The sequence below is a fragment of the Diceros bicornis genome, chromosome 18 (assembly GCF_020826845.1).
Source record: "Diceros bicornis minor isolate mBicDic1 chromosome 18, mDicBic1.mat.cur, whole genome shotgun sequence".
Lineage (NCBI taxonomy): Eukaryota > Metazoa > Chordata > Mammalia > Perissodactyla > Rhinocerotidae > Diceros > Diceros bicornis.
The window spans coordinates 59,863,507-59,882,195 of NC_080757.1; the positions used below are offsets into that span (position 1 = coordinate 59,863,507).

At 46.3% G+C, this 18,689-nt stretch overlaps 1 protein-coding gene across 8 annotated transcripts in view; it reads left to right on the forward strand.

Annotated features, from left to right (window-relative positions):
- RNF213 (ring finger protein 213) overlaps positions 1-18,689 on the forward strand; it is a 122,208-nt gene that overhangs the window by 50,606 nt on the left and 52,913 nt on the right. For 7 of the 8 annotated variants that reach the window (XM_058561819.1, XM_058561811.1, XM_058561818.1 and 4 more), the window contains 11 exons: positions 3,437-3,526; positions 4,242-4,364; positions 5,923-6,103; positions 8,322-8,495; positions 8,890-9,039; positions 12,076-12,665; positions 13,489-13,654; positions 14,647-14,864; positions 15,924-16,064; positions 16,176-16,340; positions 17,092-18,247. In XM_058561819.1, coding sequence (XP_058417802.1) covers positions 3,437-3,526; positions 4,242-4,364; positions 5,923-6,103; positions 8,322-8,495; positions 8,890-9,039; positions 12,076-12,665; positions 13,489-13,654; positions 14,647-14,864; positions 15,924-16,064; positions 16,176-16,340; positions 17,092-18,247 — 3,154 coding nt within the window. The remainder of the gene's footprint in view (positions 1-3,436; positions 3,527-4,241; positions 4,365-5,922; positions 6,104-8,321; positions 8,496-8,889; positions 9,040-12,075; positions 12,666-13,488; positions 13,655-14,646; positions 14,865-15,923; positions 16,065-16,175; positions 16,341-17,091; positions 18,248-18,689) is intronic. The other variant, XM_058561813.1, reaches the window with a different exon arrangement.

Here is an 18,689-nt window from a genome sequence, read left to right on the forward strand (position 1 = left end):
TGTTTCCTTCTTGTTCTCTTGAAAACCAGAGAGGCCATTGCCGCTGAGGAGAATCCCTGAGAGAAATGATTGGCAAACAAAGGCCGATGCTCATTAGAGGTGGCGCTGTTCTCCTGGCTAGTTGCCAACATGACAGTGATGCATGTGTGATAAGTGGCTCCTTCCACACTCACTCACTTCATACACCAACCTGTGGTTTTTCCTTCCTGCATCCACCTGAGGTGGTGTAACCAGTGTCGGTGGCTCACAATTACTTTCCAGACTTTTCACGGCCTCTTAACCAGACCCAGGCCTCTATGTCTGTGCCCATTTTCCATCAAGATCGAAAGTTGCTGTACAGTCAGATCCCTCACGTAGAATAGAATATGTGCACAAAAAGGATAGAAAGTTGCACATTTCAACTTGTGACTTTTAATTAGAGGATCCAAAAAGCCTTCTCTAATTGCTATGTGAAATTTCAGACTAATAGACTTAAATCTCCCCAAAACAAAGTTGAATTACTAAATATTATTTTAAGATTCCAAATGGTAACATCTCCTAAGCATTAAGTATGAGTTAAGGACGACAGTTGGTCCAATGACATGAGAGAAAGATTCTAAGTTAAATGCAGTAATAATGGTCAAATAAGAAGAAGAAAAGTGTAAGTGAGTGTCCACTCTGAGGCTGGTGCTGCTGTAATCTTTATCTTACAAAGGAAGCAAGCAAGGTGTGGGGAGATGGAGAGAGAGCAGAGGAGATGGACCCACGCTCAGGCAGCCCGGCCCCAGAGAACAGGCTGTCAGCAGGATTCCAGTCAACCTCAGAGCAAGGTGGGCGAACCACCCAGGTTCCTAAAGACTGTTTGCTAGCTGCCAGGACGCCGTTCTAGAAAGGGAGACACTAACCCAACCAAACAGCCCTCTTGCCTCATTTAGCCAGACTTCAATGGGCTGTTCTGTTCCAGGGCTTCTTGAATGGGGTAGTCATAAAACCACACAGCTGAGACTGCGTGGGCAGAGGCAGATGGCCCTCCTATGTTACATACTCGTCACCGTCCACACAAAGGGGAAAAGATCATTAATGCAAATGCACAGAACTCTGACTACTCGCCCTCAGAGGGACAGAGTCTAACGTCAAAACAAAGAAAAGTCCGTAAATCTTGAACTTGATTTAGAAATGTGGTTGTCGGTAGCGGACTGGCTGTGGCAGCTCTGGAGCTGTGGTGTGGGTGCTGTGAGACTGCACAGATAAACACGGGGACTGGCACGGATGGCAGCCAGGCTTCTCACGGTGCAGAAGGCACTGTGCAGAAGACCCCTGGATTGGTGGGAGCTGGAGGCCCCAGTGTGAACTCATGGTGTCAAAAGCGACAACAGCAGTTCCCAGCCCTATCCACTGAAAGGGCTTGGGGATACTGACCCCAGGTCCGTGAGCACACCCAGAGCCCAGCCCCATCATGGCTTCTAAACACCAGTCCCCATGGAAAGAAACCTGTGCTTCTGGAAGGAACAGCTGATTCCAGAGGTGGGGCAGGAAAAGTGCCAGGCCAGCCTAAAACATCCTGTAGTGCCAGAACGGAAGGAAGTGCTGGGGGACAAATGGCAACGTGTCACAAGGAAACAGGACTAAATGCAGTGTGGTGTCCTAGGTCAGATCTGTAAAGCCTATGGTTTATTACATGGTGCTCTACCAATGCTCATTCCTCAGCCTTGACAACCGTACCATGGCTATGTAAGATGTTAACGTTGAGGGAAGTTGGCTGACAGTATGTGGGAACTCGCAGTACCATCTCTGCAATATTTCCATAAATCTAAAATGATTCCAGGGCTGGCCCCGTGGCTTAGCGGTTAAGTGCGAGCGCTCCGCTACTGGCGGCCCGGGTTCGGATCCCAGGCGCGCACCAACGCACCGCTTCTCCGGCCATGCTGAGGCCACGTCCCACATACAGCAACTAGAAGGATGTGCAGCTATGACATACAACTATCTACTGGGGCTTTGGGGGGAAAATAAATGAATAAAATTAAAAAAAAAATGATTCCATTTTTTAAAAAGGCAACAGAAGCTAGTCTCAAGGGGTTCCCACTAGCCAAATCTGGGACAATTTGAGTGTAAAAATGAGTAATATTAGGAGTGGATTATAATTTATTGATACTTTAGCCATGTGTTTGCAGGAAAAAAGGGAAAGGAGAAAGGAAAGCTGTTTTTTTTCTTTTATAGTGAAATGGCGACTAATAGGTGTAGAAGGAACAATTGCAATAGCAAACCATCCTTTTGTAATACGGTAATAATAACTGACTCATGCAAGATCCATCCAGGAATGCTGAAATCAGTAGTGAACAAGATATCCAGAGTACCCCACCACAGGTTACATTTTAATAAAAGGAGGAAAGAGCACTTTCACAGGGGAGAAATCTGGCCGAGTGCTTTCAGCCAAGGGTAGCCCTGACCCTGATGGGCAGCCCTGATGGAACAAGGATCTCACGGGCCTCCTGGTGTAAGGCTCTTAGGAACAACAGCATCCCCAGGATACTAGGTGAGTCCTGGGAGGGTTGTTATTTGACCCTGCCTCACCTGCAAAAAGTGCATGTTCAGTGTGGCTCAACCTAATCATGTTTTAATCTGAATCTACTCTTGGGAGAATTATGAGACAAAGAAGTTGGAGAGACTGTCTACAGATTGGCCGGCCTGAACTTTTGCAAGTTGTCAACATCATAAAAGAAAGAAAGAAAAAAAGCTGAGAACTCCTCTAGAAAAGAGACGTGATGACTAAATGCTGTGTGTGTCCCTAGGTTGGATCCTGAACCCAAACAGTCAGGACATTAGTGAACAACTGGAGGAATGTGGACAGGGACCCCCTCCTAGAGAACAGTGTCACACCCATGTGAACTCTCCTGAGCATGACATTTGCACCATGATTGTGTAGCAGAAGGGCCTTGCTGTTAGGAGATGCCTGCCCAAGTATCTAGGGGCCAACTGGCATGATGTCTGCAGCTTTCCTTCCAGTGGTCTGGTGGAGAAAATGCCTATTTCTAGAGGGAGACTGAAGAGAGCAGGACAGAGATGGAGATAAAGCAGTTGTGTCAAACGTTGACAACCGGGGAATCTGGTTGAAGGTATATGGGTGTAGCTGTGCTATTCTTGCAAATTTTTTGTAAGTTTGACATTTTTCGAAATAAAACAATAGAGGGAAATCCACTCAGATTTCCAGTCACGTGGTGGAGGGACCGTAATGTTACCTGGTCCTCAGGGCCCTTTGTTTTCTGAGGCTCAGGTGGGTTGCCCTGACTCGCCACTGACACAGCTCACCAGTGACAAAGATGGGACCAGAACCCAGGTGTCCTCATGCTCCGACCCTCTTTGTATTCCCATAATAGTCTTTGTTTTTTCATAGTGTCGTAAAAAAAGGCTTTTTTTTCCTAGTGTCATAGTGGCTGTCACTTTCCTGTGGGTTTTGCAGGTCTGGAGGCGGCTGGTGGAAATAAACTTCCCTGTGGAGCATGGCTGGAAGGAGTCCTTGCTGGGGGACATGGAAGGGAGGCTCAAACAGGTACTGAAAGATGGGGGATATTCTTTTCAGGGGGTGAAGGCAAGTCGATAAAACCAGACCATTAGTAACAACCAATAAATCTGAATAGTGCATTTGAATGGACAGCCCTACTGTGCACAGGGCATGGGGTAAGTGTGACTTTGCCTTTCTGTTTCTGATCCAGCCTGAATAGTTTGGCTCCAGATGATATTCCAGAGAAGAATGAGGGAACAGGGTCTTGCCGCCAGGGGAAACTCTCCTATAGGCAGTAGCTGCAAGTGACCGCTTGGTGACAGGAGCCTTATTAAACCCAGTGACAAATGGGGAAAGCATAAAATGCTCCCCATTTTTAATGAAGGCCTGTGACCTTAGGAAAATTAGGGTTTTTAAAAACATGATATGAGAGTTTTCTATGTAATTGTTAAATGAGTCTTTTTAGGAAAACAGAAGCAAGGAAAAATCACTTATTTTTCAAAACTTACCTGTTTTTGCAGCTGCTGTGCCAGACGCTTTTTCTGCAAAGTGGGAAAAGAGACTCTTGTTTAAATTGTAGCCTTGTTGGCCTGTTGGTTGTGGGGCAGGGAGGACTTGCTTAGCCTGGGATGGGAAGAAGGTTAAAATAATGGGGAACTGATAAAATAGCAGGAAAGTAAGAATAACTCCGGTGTTCTTATTCCATAGAGTCTGAGAGCTTAGCACCCAAAACCTCTGAAGCCCTCCTCTTCTCTTCTTGCAGGAGCAGCCTCTCTCCCAGATCTCTGTCTTCTGCAACATCCACTGGGATGTTGAAGGCTCAGAAGACGGTGTGTCGAAATGCTTTGAGAAGTGTGTCATTGAAGCTGTGAGCTCAGCCTGCCAGGTGAACAACGTCGCCCACTTGGGAATCGTGTTTGGATCCACAGCTGCCTTCTGACGGGAGCAGCTAAAGGCTATTAAGTATCTGCTGGTTCTGAGACCCTGTGCCGTCTCAAAGATTGGGCACTGGGTGTCCCCCTCCCTAGCCTAGAGGAATGGTTCTGAAATCCAGTACCCTCGACTGACTCCTTGAAATGCCACTCATCTTCCCCCTAGTACAGCTTCCCCCCGTGTCGTAAATCACACCCCCTCACCAATGACCTTGAATGAAGCCATCTGGCAGGCTGCCCCTAAATGCCCTTGTTATTATCACTGCTGCCGGTTTGTTGTGTGTTAACACTTGCTTCGTATGCAGTAAAAGACTCCAAAAGTTGACAAAACATTTATGGAAGAAAAATGTATGAAGTTGAAAAGATTCTGTCAATTCACTTAGGGTGTTTTCTGCGAAGTGGAAAAGGATTCTGCCCTGCACTGCCTCTTAGGAACAAACCTCCAACTGTGTGTGTGTCTCTATGTATAAGATCATGTCATATGCAAATAGAGGTAGTTTAACTTCTCCCTTTCCAATCTGGATGCCTTTTCTTTCTTTTCCTTGTCTGACTTCACTGGCTAGAACCACCAGCACAGTGTTGAATAGAAGCGGTGAGAGCGGACATTCTTGTCTTGTTCCTGGTCTCAGGGGGAAAGCTCTCAGTCTCTCACACTGAGTATGATGTGAGCTGTGCTGTGGATTTTTCTAGACACCCTTTATCAGACTGAGGAAGCCCCCTTCTTTTCCTAGTTTGCTGAGAGTTTTTTGGTCAGGAATGGATGTTGGATTTTGTCAAATGCTTTTTCTTCGTCTATTGAGATGATCGTGTGGTTTTTTTTTTTCTATTGATATGATGTATTACAGTAACTGATTTTTTATGTTAAACCAACCTTTCATCTCTGAGATAGATCCCACTTGGTCATGGCATATAATTCTTTTTATGTGGCATATAATTCTTTTTATGTGTTGCTAGATAAGGCTTTCTTGTATCCTTTTAAATATCAGAAAGTATCTATTGTAAACTAACCCAACTCTATTTTTTTACTAATTTCTGAAAGTTTTTATAAAAACTTTGAACCTAAAGAAGGAAAACATGTTGTTTCTTGGTGGGACCAAGAATTAAAATGTACGTGCTGTTTCGAGGCAGCCTTTGAAAGAACTGCAGTTTAGGAATACGAAGTATGTCATGCGTTCGTGGTTTGCTCGGTATATTTGGTGTTTCTCATGATATGAGTGTCCAGGAATAAGGTCAAAACTGGCAGTGAGCCAGAAGGAAGGGTGTGATTGTGGGTTGTGTGTGCACATCTCCACACCTCTGGTGTTCACCACTTTAGGAGACAATGTACCCAGGGAACGGAAATGCCCTAAGAAAAGTTAAGTATTTTACTCTTTTGCATTTTTTGAGGTTTCGTAAAACTAGTCACAAAAGGTTTCTGACATGCTATTGGGTGAGTCATTTACTTCCATTATTTAAAAACACACCAATAAAAAAACTTCCTAAATTTCCCTCTCTTTGTTCATTTTCTTATAGTCTCAGACCAGTATCCTTGGGGGAATCTCTCGTCGAGACCTGCAGAAATTTGGCACCCTTGTGTCTGCCGTGATCACTAAGTCGTGGCCGAGAAACAACGGCGAAGCTGTGGATGACCTGGATGAGGTTTTAAAGCACCTGCTCACATGGCCAGACGTCAAGCACCTCTTTAAGTTGTATGGTATGTTTACGGGGTATCTGCTCTGTCAGCTTGGTGCCTCCTGACCTGGGGCAGAGTGTTTGACCTGAGGCTCGTTAAGGATGGGTTGGCCTTTGACGGAGGAAGCAGATTGGGTGGACGGCCCGGGAAGGCTCAGAGTAGTTTGCATTATAAATAAGAACTAATAATGAAAGCCACCATTTGTAGAATGCCTCCTAACCACTAGCTACTGTGCCGACATAGCATCCTTGAAGCGATCCTGAAAGTCCTCCTTAAGATCCCCAGTTTTCAGATGAGGAAATTGAGGTGGAGAATGGAATGTGACTTACCCAGGGTCTCAAAGATAATAAGTATTAAGCACAAAATGCAAACTCAAGTGTGTCTGGCTCTAAAATCCACTCTCCGTTATTTGAGATCAGTGTAAATGTCCAATCCAGTATTGATGACCTCAACCAAAAGCCCCACCCCACCCCTGTGCCCCGAGTGTTTTGTGATCAAAGAGGGGGAGATAACATCTTGCTCTAAAAATGCTATATTCAAGTTTATGTTTAAGTTGTTAGGTTCAGATTTAGTGGAAAAGCACTGGATTTGGATCTAAAAATTCCAGGTTAGATGATTTTGAGTCTCAGTTTCATGAAATTACTGGGACAGCCAGAAAAGAAGCTAAGGTCAAGGTTGTTGTAGGGATCATTGATGTGGGACTTTTATGTACATTATTAAAAGCTACTCACTTGAAAATATTATATTTGTGTTTTTTGAAATTAATAGACCTTATTTTTCAGAGCAGTTTTATGTTTACAGAAAACTTGAGCAGAAAATACAAAGATTCCCATGTTTATACCACCCCTCTGCCCAACACACACAATTTCCTCTATTAACGTCTTGCTTTGGTGTGGTACATTTGTTCCAACTGATGAACCAATATTGATACATTATTAATAACTAAAGTACAAAGTTTACATTAGGGTTTATCTTGGTGTTGTATGGTTCTGTGGGTTTTGACAAATGTATAATGATGCATACCCGCCATGACAATATCATACAGAATAGTTTCACTACCCTAAAAATTCCCTCCACCTATTCATCTCTCTACCATAGTTTTGCTTTTTCCAGAATGTCACAGAATTGGAATCATACAGTCTGTAGCCTTTTCAAATTGGCTTCTTTCACTTAGCAATATGCATTTGAGGTTCCTTTTGATAGCTCATTTCTTTTTTTTTTTTTTTTAAGAAATATGTTTAACTTTATCATCATTTCCCAGATTTATTTATTTATTTATTTTTTTGTGAGGAAGATCAGCACTGAGCTAACATCCATGCCCATCCTCCTCTTTTTGCTGAGGAAGACCGGCCCTGAGCTAACATCTATTGCCAATCCTCCTCCTTTTTTTTGCCTTTTTCTCCCCAAAACCCCAGTAGATAGTTGTATGTCATAGTTGCACATCCTTCTAGTTGCTGTATGTGGGACACGGCCTCAGCATGGCTGGAGAAGCAGTGCGTCGGTGCGCGCCTGGGATCCGAACCCAGGCCGCCAGTAGCGGAGCGCGCGCACTTAACCGCCAAGTCACGGGGCCGGCCCCTGCTATATTTGTTTTTAATGGCACAGATAAATTTGGTCTTCTCAGAATAATACTGGATGAACCCAGTATTACTGGGAGAGAAATCTTCTGGTGGTTAAATTAAGTATATTTAAAAATTCTGCCTTCTAAATTGAACCTAAAATTCACGTTCAAAATTTTGCAAGATAGCCAAGATATGCAGAATATAAAATCATCACACTGATGTTTCTCTGTTTCCATGCACTATGCAAATGCCTCCTTAACCATCCGCATAGCCCTTGCTGGTGTGAGTGCATCCCTGGTGCAGCTGACTCCGCTGCTGCAGGCATTCTAAGACAGGGGAATTTTAAAGGAGATTATGGATAGTTTAAGAAACATTTTCGGTGTACTGAAGGGGGCACAGGTTTTAAAAACCTGATAAATGTATTTCTCTTGGCTGATTTTGGCCATTGGAGGAATCATCTTCGTGAACTAGGTCATTTGGGAAATGAATTTGGGACCTCCTAAACCTCCTGGGCCACAGCAGAATTGAGTAAAGAGATGAGCACGTCTGGAAACACGAGTAACTTCACCTGTGTTGTGTGGACGTGGGGGCAGAGGTGGTGGGGAATCCTCACGCTTAACAGAGACGAGGTGAGAAGTGGGCGCCCACTGTTTTGACTCTGTTCTTAACCTGATCAGGAACTGATGAGAAAGTACTAGCAAATATTACAGAGGACGGAAAGAAGTTGATGGCTACTGCTGACTCTGTGCTCACGAAGGTTACTGAGGACCTCCTGAATGGAACAGTTTTAGTTGGACGCCTGGAGCTGATCATGAGGCACGTGAATCAATTTCTCGAAATCTGGCAATTAAGTAAGTATCGAGTTGAGAGACAGACTTTAGGCTAGCGAGGAGTCACAAGAATAAGACATGTCTGTGTTTGCGTGTGCATTTTGTCGAGCGGTGATCTTTGTCATCTTTATGATGAGTGACCCTTCTTCCCAGTAAGTTGACAGGATGGTTTCTGATTCTCAGGAAAATAATGGGAAAGTAATAAAATAATGAGAAAGTCAGAGTACTTGTTCTGTTTTTGTTCTGTGCTGCTGAGCACATGGACGTCTCGATCGAGTGGCTGTGCCCGCAGCCCTCCTTTCCCCTCTGCTCATCGCCCTGCAGGTGGAGCGTATTCAGAGGGAGGTGGAAGAAATGGGTTGCCATGGAAAAGGATACGTTTGTTTGTTCTACTGGGTTACTTTTTTTTTTCCAGAGAGAAAAATTCTTTCACCCCAGGAGAAAAAACATGATATGAAGGAATTGTTGGATTGGAGAAGGAGTGAACTGATAGTTCTAAAGAGAGAGAAAAGATCTGTTGACAGTCTCCTGAAGTTGTGTGGAAGGGTGAAGGACCAGATCAAAGGTAATATTCTTAAGAATTAAAAGAAACAAAATTGAGGGGTCCCAAAGGTAGAAGGGTCAGAGTAGAAGACAATAAAAATGCATCACAAGGGGCCAGCCTGGTGGCGTATTGGTTAAGTTCTCGGACTCCACTTTGGCGGACCAGGATTTGCAGGTTCGAAAGCCGGGGGTGGACCTACGCACTGCTCATCAAGCCATGCTGTGGTGGCACCCCACATACAAAATAGAGGAAGATGGGCACAGATGTTAAGCTCAGGCTGAATCTTCCTCAGCAAAAACAAACAAACAAACAAACAAAAAAGACCCACATCACAATAGCAGCACTTTCACTTGGAGGGGAGGCTTTCTTTAATGTGTTAATTTTTAACAAAGTGATACACATCACCTTGTCGCATTTACTTCCTTACCTCTAAAGAACACACTTAAATATCTCCTTGATTTTTCAGCTTTCAGCATTATCCATTGTGGAAGATGTGGATTTAAATCAATTTTTCCGGTCTCTGCCCTATACACATAACCTTTCCAATCTCCCTTTACTCCCAATTACATCATAATTTTAATTAGATCACTCTTCAGGGTTTAAATAATCACAACTGTGTAATAGTGTAATTCACTATTCACAACCGAGCCATGAAACAGACCATGATTGTCTTACATTTCTTGCACAAACTTTGTTTTCTCTAGAATTAAAACTCTCGTCCTGTGCTTTGTTTTCAATGTATTTATTTTTAATTCAATCCCAAACTCTTTACCCACTGTTTGAATTTCCTCACAGGATGATCAGTTTGCTCTTTCAGAAGGAATCCCCTCGAACTGGGGGGATGTGGTCCTGGAGCCTTCTGTCCTGGTGTCGCCCCTTTCCTTGGGCTATCTCCTCATTTCAGTCTGTTTCCTGGATCCCATGACGGCCCTCTCTCACTCCTGTGTTTTGTAGAACATGTCCTCTATTACCTCCCTGAGAAGGGGGGCATAGGAGGTTCCATTCTTGAGTCCTCGCATGTCTGAACATGTCTACCCTCACACTGGATGAATCATTTGGCTAGGTACAGAATGCAGATTGGAAATCCTTTTCCTTCAGGATTTTAGGTATGTTGCTCCATTGTCTCTGCAGTGTTCCTCTTGGGAAGCTGATGTGATTCTCCTCACCGATCTTTTTTTTTTTCCCCTAGGAAAGATTCGCCCTGAGCTAAAGTCTGTTGCCAATCTTCCTCTCTTTTTTTTTACCCCCTGCCCAAAGCCCCGGTACACAGTTGTATATTCTAGTTGTAGGTCCTTCTAGTTCTCTTATGTGAGCCGCCACCACAGCATGGCTACTGACAGACGAGTGGTGTGGTTCCACACCCAGGAACTGAACCTGGGCTGCTGAAGCGGAGCATGCCAAACTTTAACCACTAGGCCATCAGGGCTGGCTCCTTACTGATCCTTTGTGTGTGATGTATTTTCTCTCTGGAAGCTCTGGAGGGTATTTTGTCTCCCCGTATTCTGAAATTTCACAATGAAGTACCTTGGTAGGAGTCTATTTTCCATCCGTTACATTGGGCATAATTAGGTGGGTCTTTCTATCTGGAAATCTAGGTCCTTGAGCTCTGGAAAACTCTCTTGAATTATTTAATCGATCATTTTTTCTCTTGCTGGAATTCACATTAATTGGATATTGGACCTCTTGGAATAGTCATCTAACTTGCATAATTATTCTCTCCTATTTTCCATCTCTTTGTTTTTTGCTTTGCTGAGAAATTTCCTCAACTCTACCTTCCAGCCGTTCCATTAAATTCTTGATTTCACTTCTCACATACAGTATATTTAGTTTGCAGGAACTCCTGTTTTCCTTTGAATGGTCCTTTTTCTATACTGTCCTGTTCTTGTTCATGGTGGCAGTATCTGAGCTTGCTGAGATTATTCTAGAAGTTTTTTTTGCATAGTTTCCTATTTCCTCCGAGTCGCTTTTATCTATCAGTATGTTTTAATATCTATTGTTCATGTTAAAGACTTTCCCCGTACATCTGGAAATTCTTGTTTTTCTGTTTGTATTAAGAGCTCTAGGCACCTGACTGAGAGCTCTGAGGGTGTGTGACCAGGCCTTCTAGCGGCCTGCGTCTCTAAGTCGTCTCTCCTGGGCTCTCAGATCTCCAGTCTCCTGCCTGGAGGCTCTGGACCCGGCTGCCAGGTTTCTCGGAGTCAAGAAAGAAGAGAGGCTGGAGGCTTCTCAGCATCCGCTCCTCCTGCTTTCCGCAGGCTGCTCCTGCCTTCCCTCTACTCCTGTATCTTGTGACTTCCCCTTTCTTACTCCTTAACTTTAGCTTCCTGAGAAAGGGTGTGAGTCTGGATATGCCTTTCTTCTTCCACCTACCTGAGACCTCCAATCCAAGAACCCTCCGTGTTATCCCCTCTAGAAGATACACCACCTGCTGCTTGCCAGGGTGGAGGCGGAGCCGCCAACCTGCTGTATAGAAGGGGGTGGGGTGAAATCAGCCCATTTGACTGCCCTTAAACAGACCTCCAACCCGGTCCTCCTTATGTCCTCAGCGCCTCCCAAATCCCAGTGACCCGTGCGTGTCAGCACTTCCAGGGAGTTCCGCGATAGAAACCTGGCTGGCCTCCCACTTTGCCCACTGCAGGCTAGGGTGCCACGTTCTCAGGCCTAAGACGTCACTTACCAGTGGCCTATCTACCTTTCAACTTCCAAAATTTTGTTGCTGTGATTTCGTCTTCTATTCTTCCCAGCCTTGTCAGTTTATGACTTTTTAAAAACTCTCTATTCTGGCATTGGAGCAGGATTTGGGGAGAAGTGAAAGCAGGCACAGTTTTCAAGCTGTCATCTTCACCCAGAAATTACAGCACTTTCTTTGTTGTGAAAATGGATGAACAAGCCTGGGTGTGGGTCGGGGGAAGACGTATGGATTCTCATGAGAAAAACTGCCAGCAGGCATGTTCACTTGAGTTTCCTTAAGAGCAGTGAGGAGAGTAAATACTGGGAAAGCGAAATAAAAGATATTGTGACTAGAGGTTTGATTTCTGATCTCTTGTGGTTTCAAAGTGGATTTTGGAGAGATCGGAAAAAGACATTCGGAAGACCTCGGCAGTAAAAGATTGAATGAAGCCGTGACAGTGAGGTTGTCACTCAACTTCTCAGACTTGAAGTGGACAACACATTACAACCTGAGCCCCAAAGTCCTAGAAATGGCCAGAAAGATAGACTTGCTAAAGGACAGCCACATCTTCCAGCTCTTCTGGGCAGAAGCCGCAGAGTCGCTGGGCGAGCCCGGGGAGGAGTCGGAAAGGCAAATACTTGAGCTTGAGGAGGCATACGAAGATCTGTATCATCCTTGTATCAAAAAGTTTATTAAACTGTATCAGGATCTGAAGTCAGGAGAGGTCACCTTTGGGGAAATAGATGCCATCTTCAAAGACTTTGTGAGTAAATACAGCGACCTTACTTCTGACCTCCGGATCATGTGTGCCCTGGATCCCAAGGACAAAATGGATTGGATCAAGGAACGAGTTGGGCAGATCAAGGAGTATCATCACCTGCATCAGGCTGTTAACTCAGCCAAGGTCATCTTAAAGGTCAAAGAGAATTTGGGCCTGACGGGTGACTTCCGTGTTCTCCACACTTTATTAAACTTCGTAAGTGCCCTGGGGTGGGGGTGGGGATCCTAGCTCACATTCCCCGGTGGCCACGGGCTCACTGGCTTTTCAATGCTGGACAGGATGATTTTGCAGCTTCCTTCTTGAGTTCTTGTTTGTATTTGACTTGATGCCTGAATGTGCCAAGGGCTTCGTTTTCACCTTTGTTTATAAATAGTGTGACTGCTTCTTGGCTGGTGAGAGTTTTCTTGGGTCCACGTGAGGAGCAAGCATTTGGGGAAGGGCAGTGAGCCTCTTTCAGGTATTTGTAGAGAGGAATCTGATCTCTTGAGGTTAGAGGAGCCACAGAGGGGTTTGTCGTGTCTGCTCTCCATTCGCAACTCCTAGTGCTGGCCAGGAGCAGCACACGATAAATTATTTCTGTTGAGTGAAAAAGTGAGGCTTTTGCTTCTGTTCTCTTAGGCGAGCATTTATAAGGTATACTGTGAGCTGTATTGTAATATAGATAGGCATGATGATGATCAAAATTTAGCACAAAATTTGGAGTTATGCACAGTTAAGCTTGTATATCCCAGCAGCGTGTTCTTGAGTAGGCCACTGCTCTGGGCCTTCGTTTCTTTACCTATAAAATGGGAAAAATAACAATACGTACCTGGCAGGGTTCTTGTGTGAGTTGCTTAGCAGAGTGCCAAGTACAGAGGAATAGTAGTTACTGTTGATCGAGGGGGACAGCAGTGGAGGCTTTAGCATCCAGTTCAGAGATAAGAGCTTCGTGTGCCTGTTGTCAGATGGTCAGTGTTGCTGCTCAGACTCTGGGTTCCAGGTGACCGGTTCCAGCCCACAGTAGAGCCCTGTTTTGCAGACTGACGGCTTTGAGGACTTTCGCCACGAAAAACTGGACCAGATCAGCCAGCAGCTTATCCGTGCCAAAAAGCTGTTGGAGGACCTCAGTGAGAGCCGGTGCCAATGTCTGCGGGAACTGTACCTAAGGAAGGAGTTAATTACCTGGGTCCGGGAGGCTCTTGGAGGTAAAGTCCATTGTTGAGGTTGCCAGGGGTCTGGAGAGTTTTCAGATGGCTCACAGGGTGGCTTTCCTAAATGTACAGGCAGTCCCTCCCCTTGATCGCGTGCTGTGTGAAGGACAGACAGACATCCCCCTTCTTTAGGCCGATGTGCAGTGTGTGCCTCATCGATTGGTGGTAGAATTTGTATCAGGACAATATTTCTCTTGTTCTCGCGTAAAAACTTTCCTTGGCTACTTTTTTCTCCCGCTGGATCTTACTGTGAACGGCTAGGGGTCATTTTCCTAAAAATCTTGCCCCCGTCAGCTTTTTCCTGAGGTGGATTTTTACAGGAGGCCACGGCGAGCTCTCGCTCAGGGAGATTCTGTTATGTCAGCTCGCTGGGATGTGCATTTCTTTTCCAGCCGAGGGTTTGGCAGCCTTTTTAGCTCTGTGGCGTAGGTGCCTTTGGCAGAGTTAATTTGTAGAGGGAAGAAACAGAGGTGAGGAAGACAGGCAAAGGAGACGAGGAAGAGGGGAGGCGGGCAGCGCTGGTGTGTGAAGGGGGCTGGGCTGCCTGCCTCTCATCCAGGGCCTCGCTGCTCTCAACTGTGAGTTCCTTGGCCCACTATGATGCACATTCTTTGATGAGTAAGTAACCCAGCGAGAATTATCTCCGTTTTTTATAGTTAGCTGTCAGCATAGTATATACCAGCTGAACCTGTTTCTTTTTGTGTAAAATGGTGACGTCATGTGGATTAAATGAAATAAGGCGCACAAAGCCTCACGGTATGCCTGGATGTGGCTGTTGTTCAGTAAGGTCAGGTGTTGGTTAGTGGTATCGACATAGACGGCAAAGAAAAAGGTGGTCCAGGTTTTTATTGAAAGCAGAAAGTGGGTAAAACCCTAAAAGTCCACTAAATATCCATTTATAGCTTCAATAAGGATTCGTGTCCCAGGTTTGAGTCTTGAGCCATCATGGAGTAGCCCCGTGCTCACCTGTCTCTTCTTGCCCCAAGGCATCAATGAACTCAAGGTGTTTGTGGACTTGGCTTCCATCTCAGCGGGTGAGAATGACATTGACGTGGACCGGGTGGCCTGCTTCCATGACGCGGTGCAGGGCTACGCTCCTCTGCTGTATAAGCTGGACACGAGTGCAGGTTTCAATGAGTTCATGGAACAGCTAAAAGAACTGTGGAAGGCTCTGGAAAATGACGAGCACCTGCCCAGTAAACTGGTAAGTCTTATCTCTGGCTCCAAAGCAGATTAGGTTTCATAGAGCATTGCTTAGCAACACTGGGGGCGTGACGGCGGTTATCACACACCCACATGGTAGGTTTTTATGCAGCTGTTGAAAATGATGTTTAAAAGCAGTTTTTCTTCATAACATGGAAACGCTTTCTCTATCTCATCGTGTTAGAAAGTAGGATACAAAATTGCATGTAAATAAGAGGAATTTCTGCTATGCAAAACGCATGTGGAAAAAAAGACTGAAAGTAAATATGCTAAAATGTTGCCGGGGGTTTTCTCTGAAGGATGGTAATTGTTACTTAATTCTGTATACTTTTTGATATTTTCCACAATTGGTATGCAATAACTTTTTATCAGAAAAAATTTACGTTTCAATTTAAGTGAACCATGTACACCAGGGTCTGAGCAGACCCATATTAGGTCGCTTGCCTAACGAGCAGAGAGATTGTCAGGGCAGCTGGAGCTCCATGAGGGGTGAGAGAGGAAAAGAAATGGAATGAGCAGATAGGGCTGTTCTCATTTTTTTTCTGCTGGAAGCTCATGTCCAAACAAAAAGACTTTGTTGAAGATTTTTCCTTAATTCTTCTGGTTGGACTTGGGGACTCCAAAAAGACACTTACAACGTAAGGCTCCACAGCCCTGTTATGTCAGCACCTCCCCCCTCCACCTGGGGGCCTGGCAGAATGATGCTTTCCCAAGGAGAGCTGGGTTTGTGCCTGTCCCCCCATCCATGTCTCCATAAATAGAAGCTGAGTACCCTCCACGTGCTAGCCAGGGCACCAGGCACTGGTGGGGATGCGGGCAAACAGCCCATTACAAAACAGCAACACCGGGTGACCAGTTTCCCGAGAGAGACAGACCAAAGCAGACAGGAGCCGTGGGCAGCGGGTGAGGAAGTCGTGCCCTGCGGGGTGACTGTGCGCCAAGCCCCGAGAAGGGGAGGAGGAGTTCGCTCCTCAAAGGCACAAGTGGGAGAAAAACGAAGGAGGAAGAGAAAGATGATTGCTCACACCAGGGCCCGTTTTCTCTCCTTCTGTCCCAACAGCGTGACTCTGCCAGGAACTTGGAGTGGCTGCAAACAGTGAGGGAAAGTCATGGGTCTGTTGAACTCTCATCCTTGTCGCTGGCAACAGCAATCAACAGCAGAGGCATCTATGTGATCAAGGCACCCACAGATGGCCAGAAGGTGAGCCCCCACACATTCCAGGCACAGCTGGAAGTAGTGCTTACAGGCTGCTGTAAATTGAGGGGTTTGTGGCTCCAGTAAAGCAACTCCTAAATGTGCGCTATTCCACAGATTTCCCCAGACACAGTTCTATGTTTAATCCTTCCTGAGAGCCACGGGGGCCATCAGGAGGTGCGAGACTACTCCTTAGAAGAGCTGAAGGAGCTTTTAAACAAATTGATGCTGATGTCTGGCAAGAAGGATCACAACAACGCTGAAGTGGAGCTATTTTCCGAGGTGAGGATTTGTGTTTAGGTCAGAGCGAAGCAGGTATAACCTCATCTGTTTGGGCCGAGGACTCTCACTGCTGAGTTGCCTGAGAACGTAAGAAGGATTTGAGTTTGGATCTAATTGATAGGAATCACTTGACTCTTAAATCCGTGGCGAGTGGAGCCCTCGGGTCTGCAGAAAATGCCTGTGATCCAAATTCACGACCCCAAGCCAGGTCTGAGGTATGACAGGCCCTTTGGTTCGCAGTTGCTTCTTAAGATCCACAGACTGAATTGGCAGTTAATCTGCTACATTGGAGAGGAGAAAACCCAATGGATCGTTCTTAGAAAGAAACTTAAATTGCTTCACTTATTCTGTAAATTAGCAAGAATCCAAAAAAACGTAAAGATTTGGATGAGCATCCTTCATCAAAATCAAAAGTAACCATATTGATAAAAAGGCATGTTGGTTTATGTAACAATCTCTGAATTTTATTACGGGTTTTTTCTTTAAAGTTCATTTGTGCTTTATAAATGATATCCTTTATCTTTACAACTTATCGCTTCCTAAAAAGAGTCCTCTTATGAGGCCAGTTATGTAAATGAGGAAGAAAGCCCTGCTGTGATCAGTCTCAAATGTTTGAGGTCACACAGTGAACCATGGGAAGATGTGAACCCAAGTCCTTCAAATTATAGATCTGTCTGTGTTATTCTAGACTACTGTGTCGCCTCTCTGATACAGCTCTGTGATTTCTGCCTCCTGGTTCCATTTGCAACAGGTGTTTTGCAATGTGCAGAGGCTCGTCCAGTCCTTTATAAACCTTTACTCTGCTGGAAACATGCTGTTCAGGGCCTGGATGGCCGAGGTGTACTGCACCCCCCGGGAGGGCGTGTCCATCCGGATGGACTTCCGCTTGGGGCTGGTGAGCCAGCTCACGGAGAGCGGGCCGGTCGCTGAGCTGCTGGAGGCCCTCTGCAGGCAGATGGAGCACTTCCTGGACCGTTGGAAGAGATTCGTGACAGAGAAGCGAGCTGAGCACTTTTACCTCAATTACTACACAGCTGAGCAGCTGGTTTACCTGAGCACAGAGCTCAGGAGAGAGACGCCCAGCGACACCACCCTTACCATGCTGTCCTTCATCAAAAGTGACTGCACCCCAAGGCACGTCTTCAAGGCCTGCAGGGGGCCCGATGGCAAGGCCACCAGACACCAGGAGAGGACAGTGATTGAAGAGTTGCCGCTGATGCTCTCTTCCAAGTTCAGCCTGTTTGACAAGCTGAAGGTCATCATGGAACAGTCAATGACATGCATGAGTGTCTTCCTGCCTCACTGCCTGGAGCTGGAGGGCCTTGGCCGCTGTCTGGCCCACCTGGCGAGACTGGGTGGGCCTCCCGTGGAGCGGCAGCTCCCAAAAGGCCTGCAGGTCGGCCAGCCCAACCTCATCGTCTGTGGCCACTCAGAGGTGCTGCCGGTCGCCCTGGCCATCTACATGCAGACCCCGAGCCAGCCCCTGCCTAGCTATGACGAGGTGCTGCTCTGCACCCCGGAAACCACGTTTGAGGAGGTGGCGCTGCTCCTGCGCCGCTGCCTGACTACGGGCTCCCGGGGGCACAGGGTGTACAGCCTGCTGTACGCAGACCAGCTGAGCTATGAGGTGGCCTGCCAGGCGGAGGTGCTCTTCCAGAGCCTGTGCACGCAGCGCCACCAGGAGGACTACCAGTTCGTGATGGTCTGCGACTGCGAGCGGGAGCACTGCTACCTCCCCTCGGCCTTCAGCCAGCACAAGGTCCTCGTCACCCCCCAGGCGCCCCTGGAGGCCATCCAGGCCTACCTGGCACAGCATTACCGGGTCCCAGAGCAGATTCCGTCAGCCGCCACCGTGTTCAGGGACCGGATGTGTGTTGGGATCGTGACCTCGGAGAGAGCGGGTGTTGGTAATGAGAGCTGTTGGGGTGGATGGGTCCCACATGTCCTGGGACCACCTGATGGCCATTCCCTGCCCAACGAGGGGTGACTCAGATGAAGCCCGTGTGCAAAGGGGGAAACTGAGTCCCAGGGAGGTTTGGCTCATCTGAAGTTGTAAATCCGGGCTCGTACTGGAATCTCAGGCAATTCCTGGGAGCTAAGCCATCCTCCTCTATGCAAGCTTCTCCATAGTTTCCTCTTTCTTTGTAACTACATGGGCCACTTTGGGGTTGATGGGGTTGTAAGAGCAGGAGGAGGTACACAGTCATCCCTCAGTATCCTGGGGTATTGGTTCCAGGAGCGCCATGGATACCAAAATCTGTGGATGCTCAAGTCCCTTAGCCGGCCCTCTGTATTCGTGGGTTCTGCATCGGTGAATTCAACCAACCACGGATTGTAAGCATAGTAACA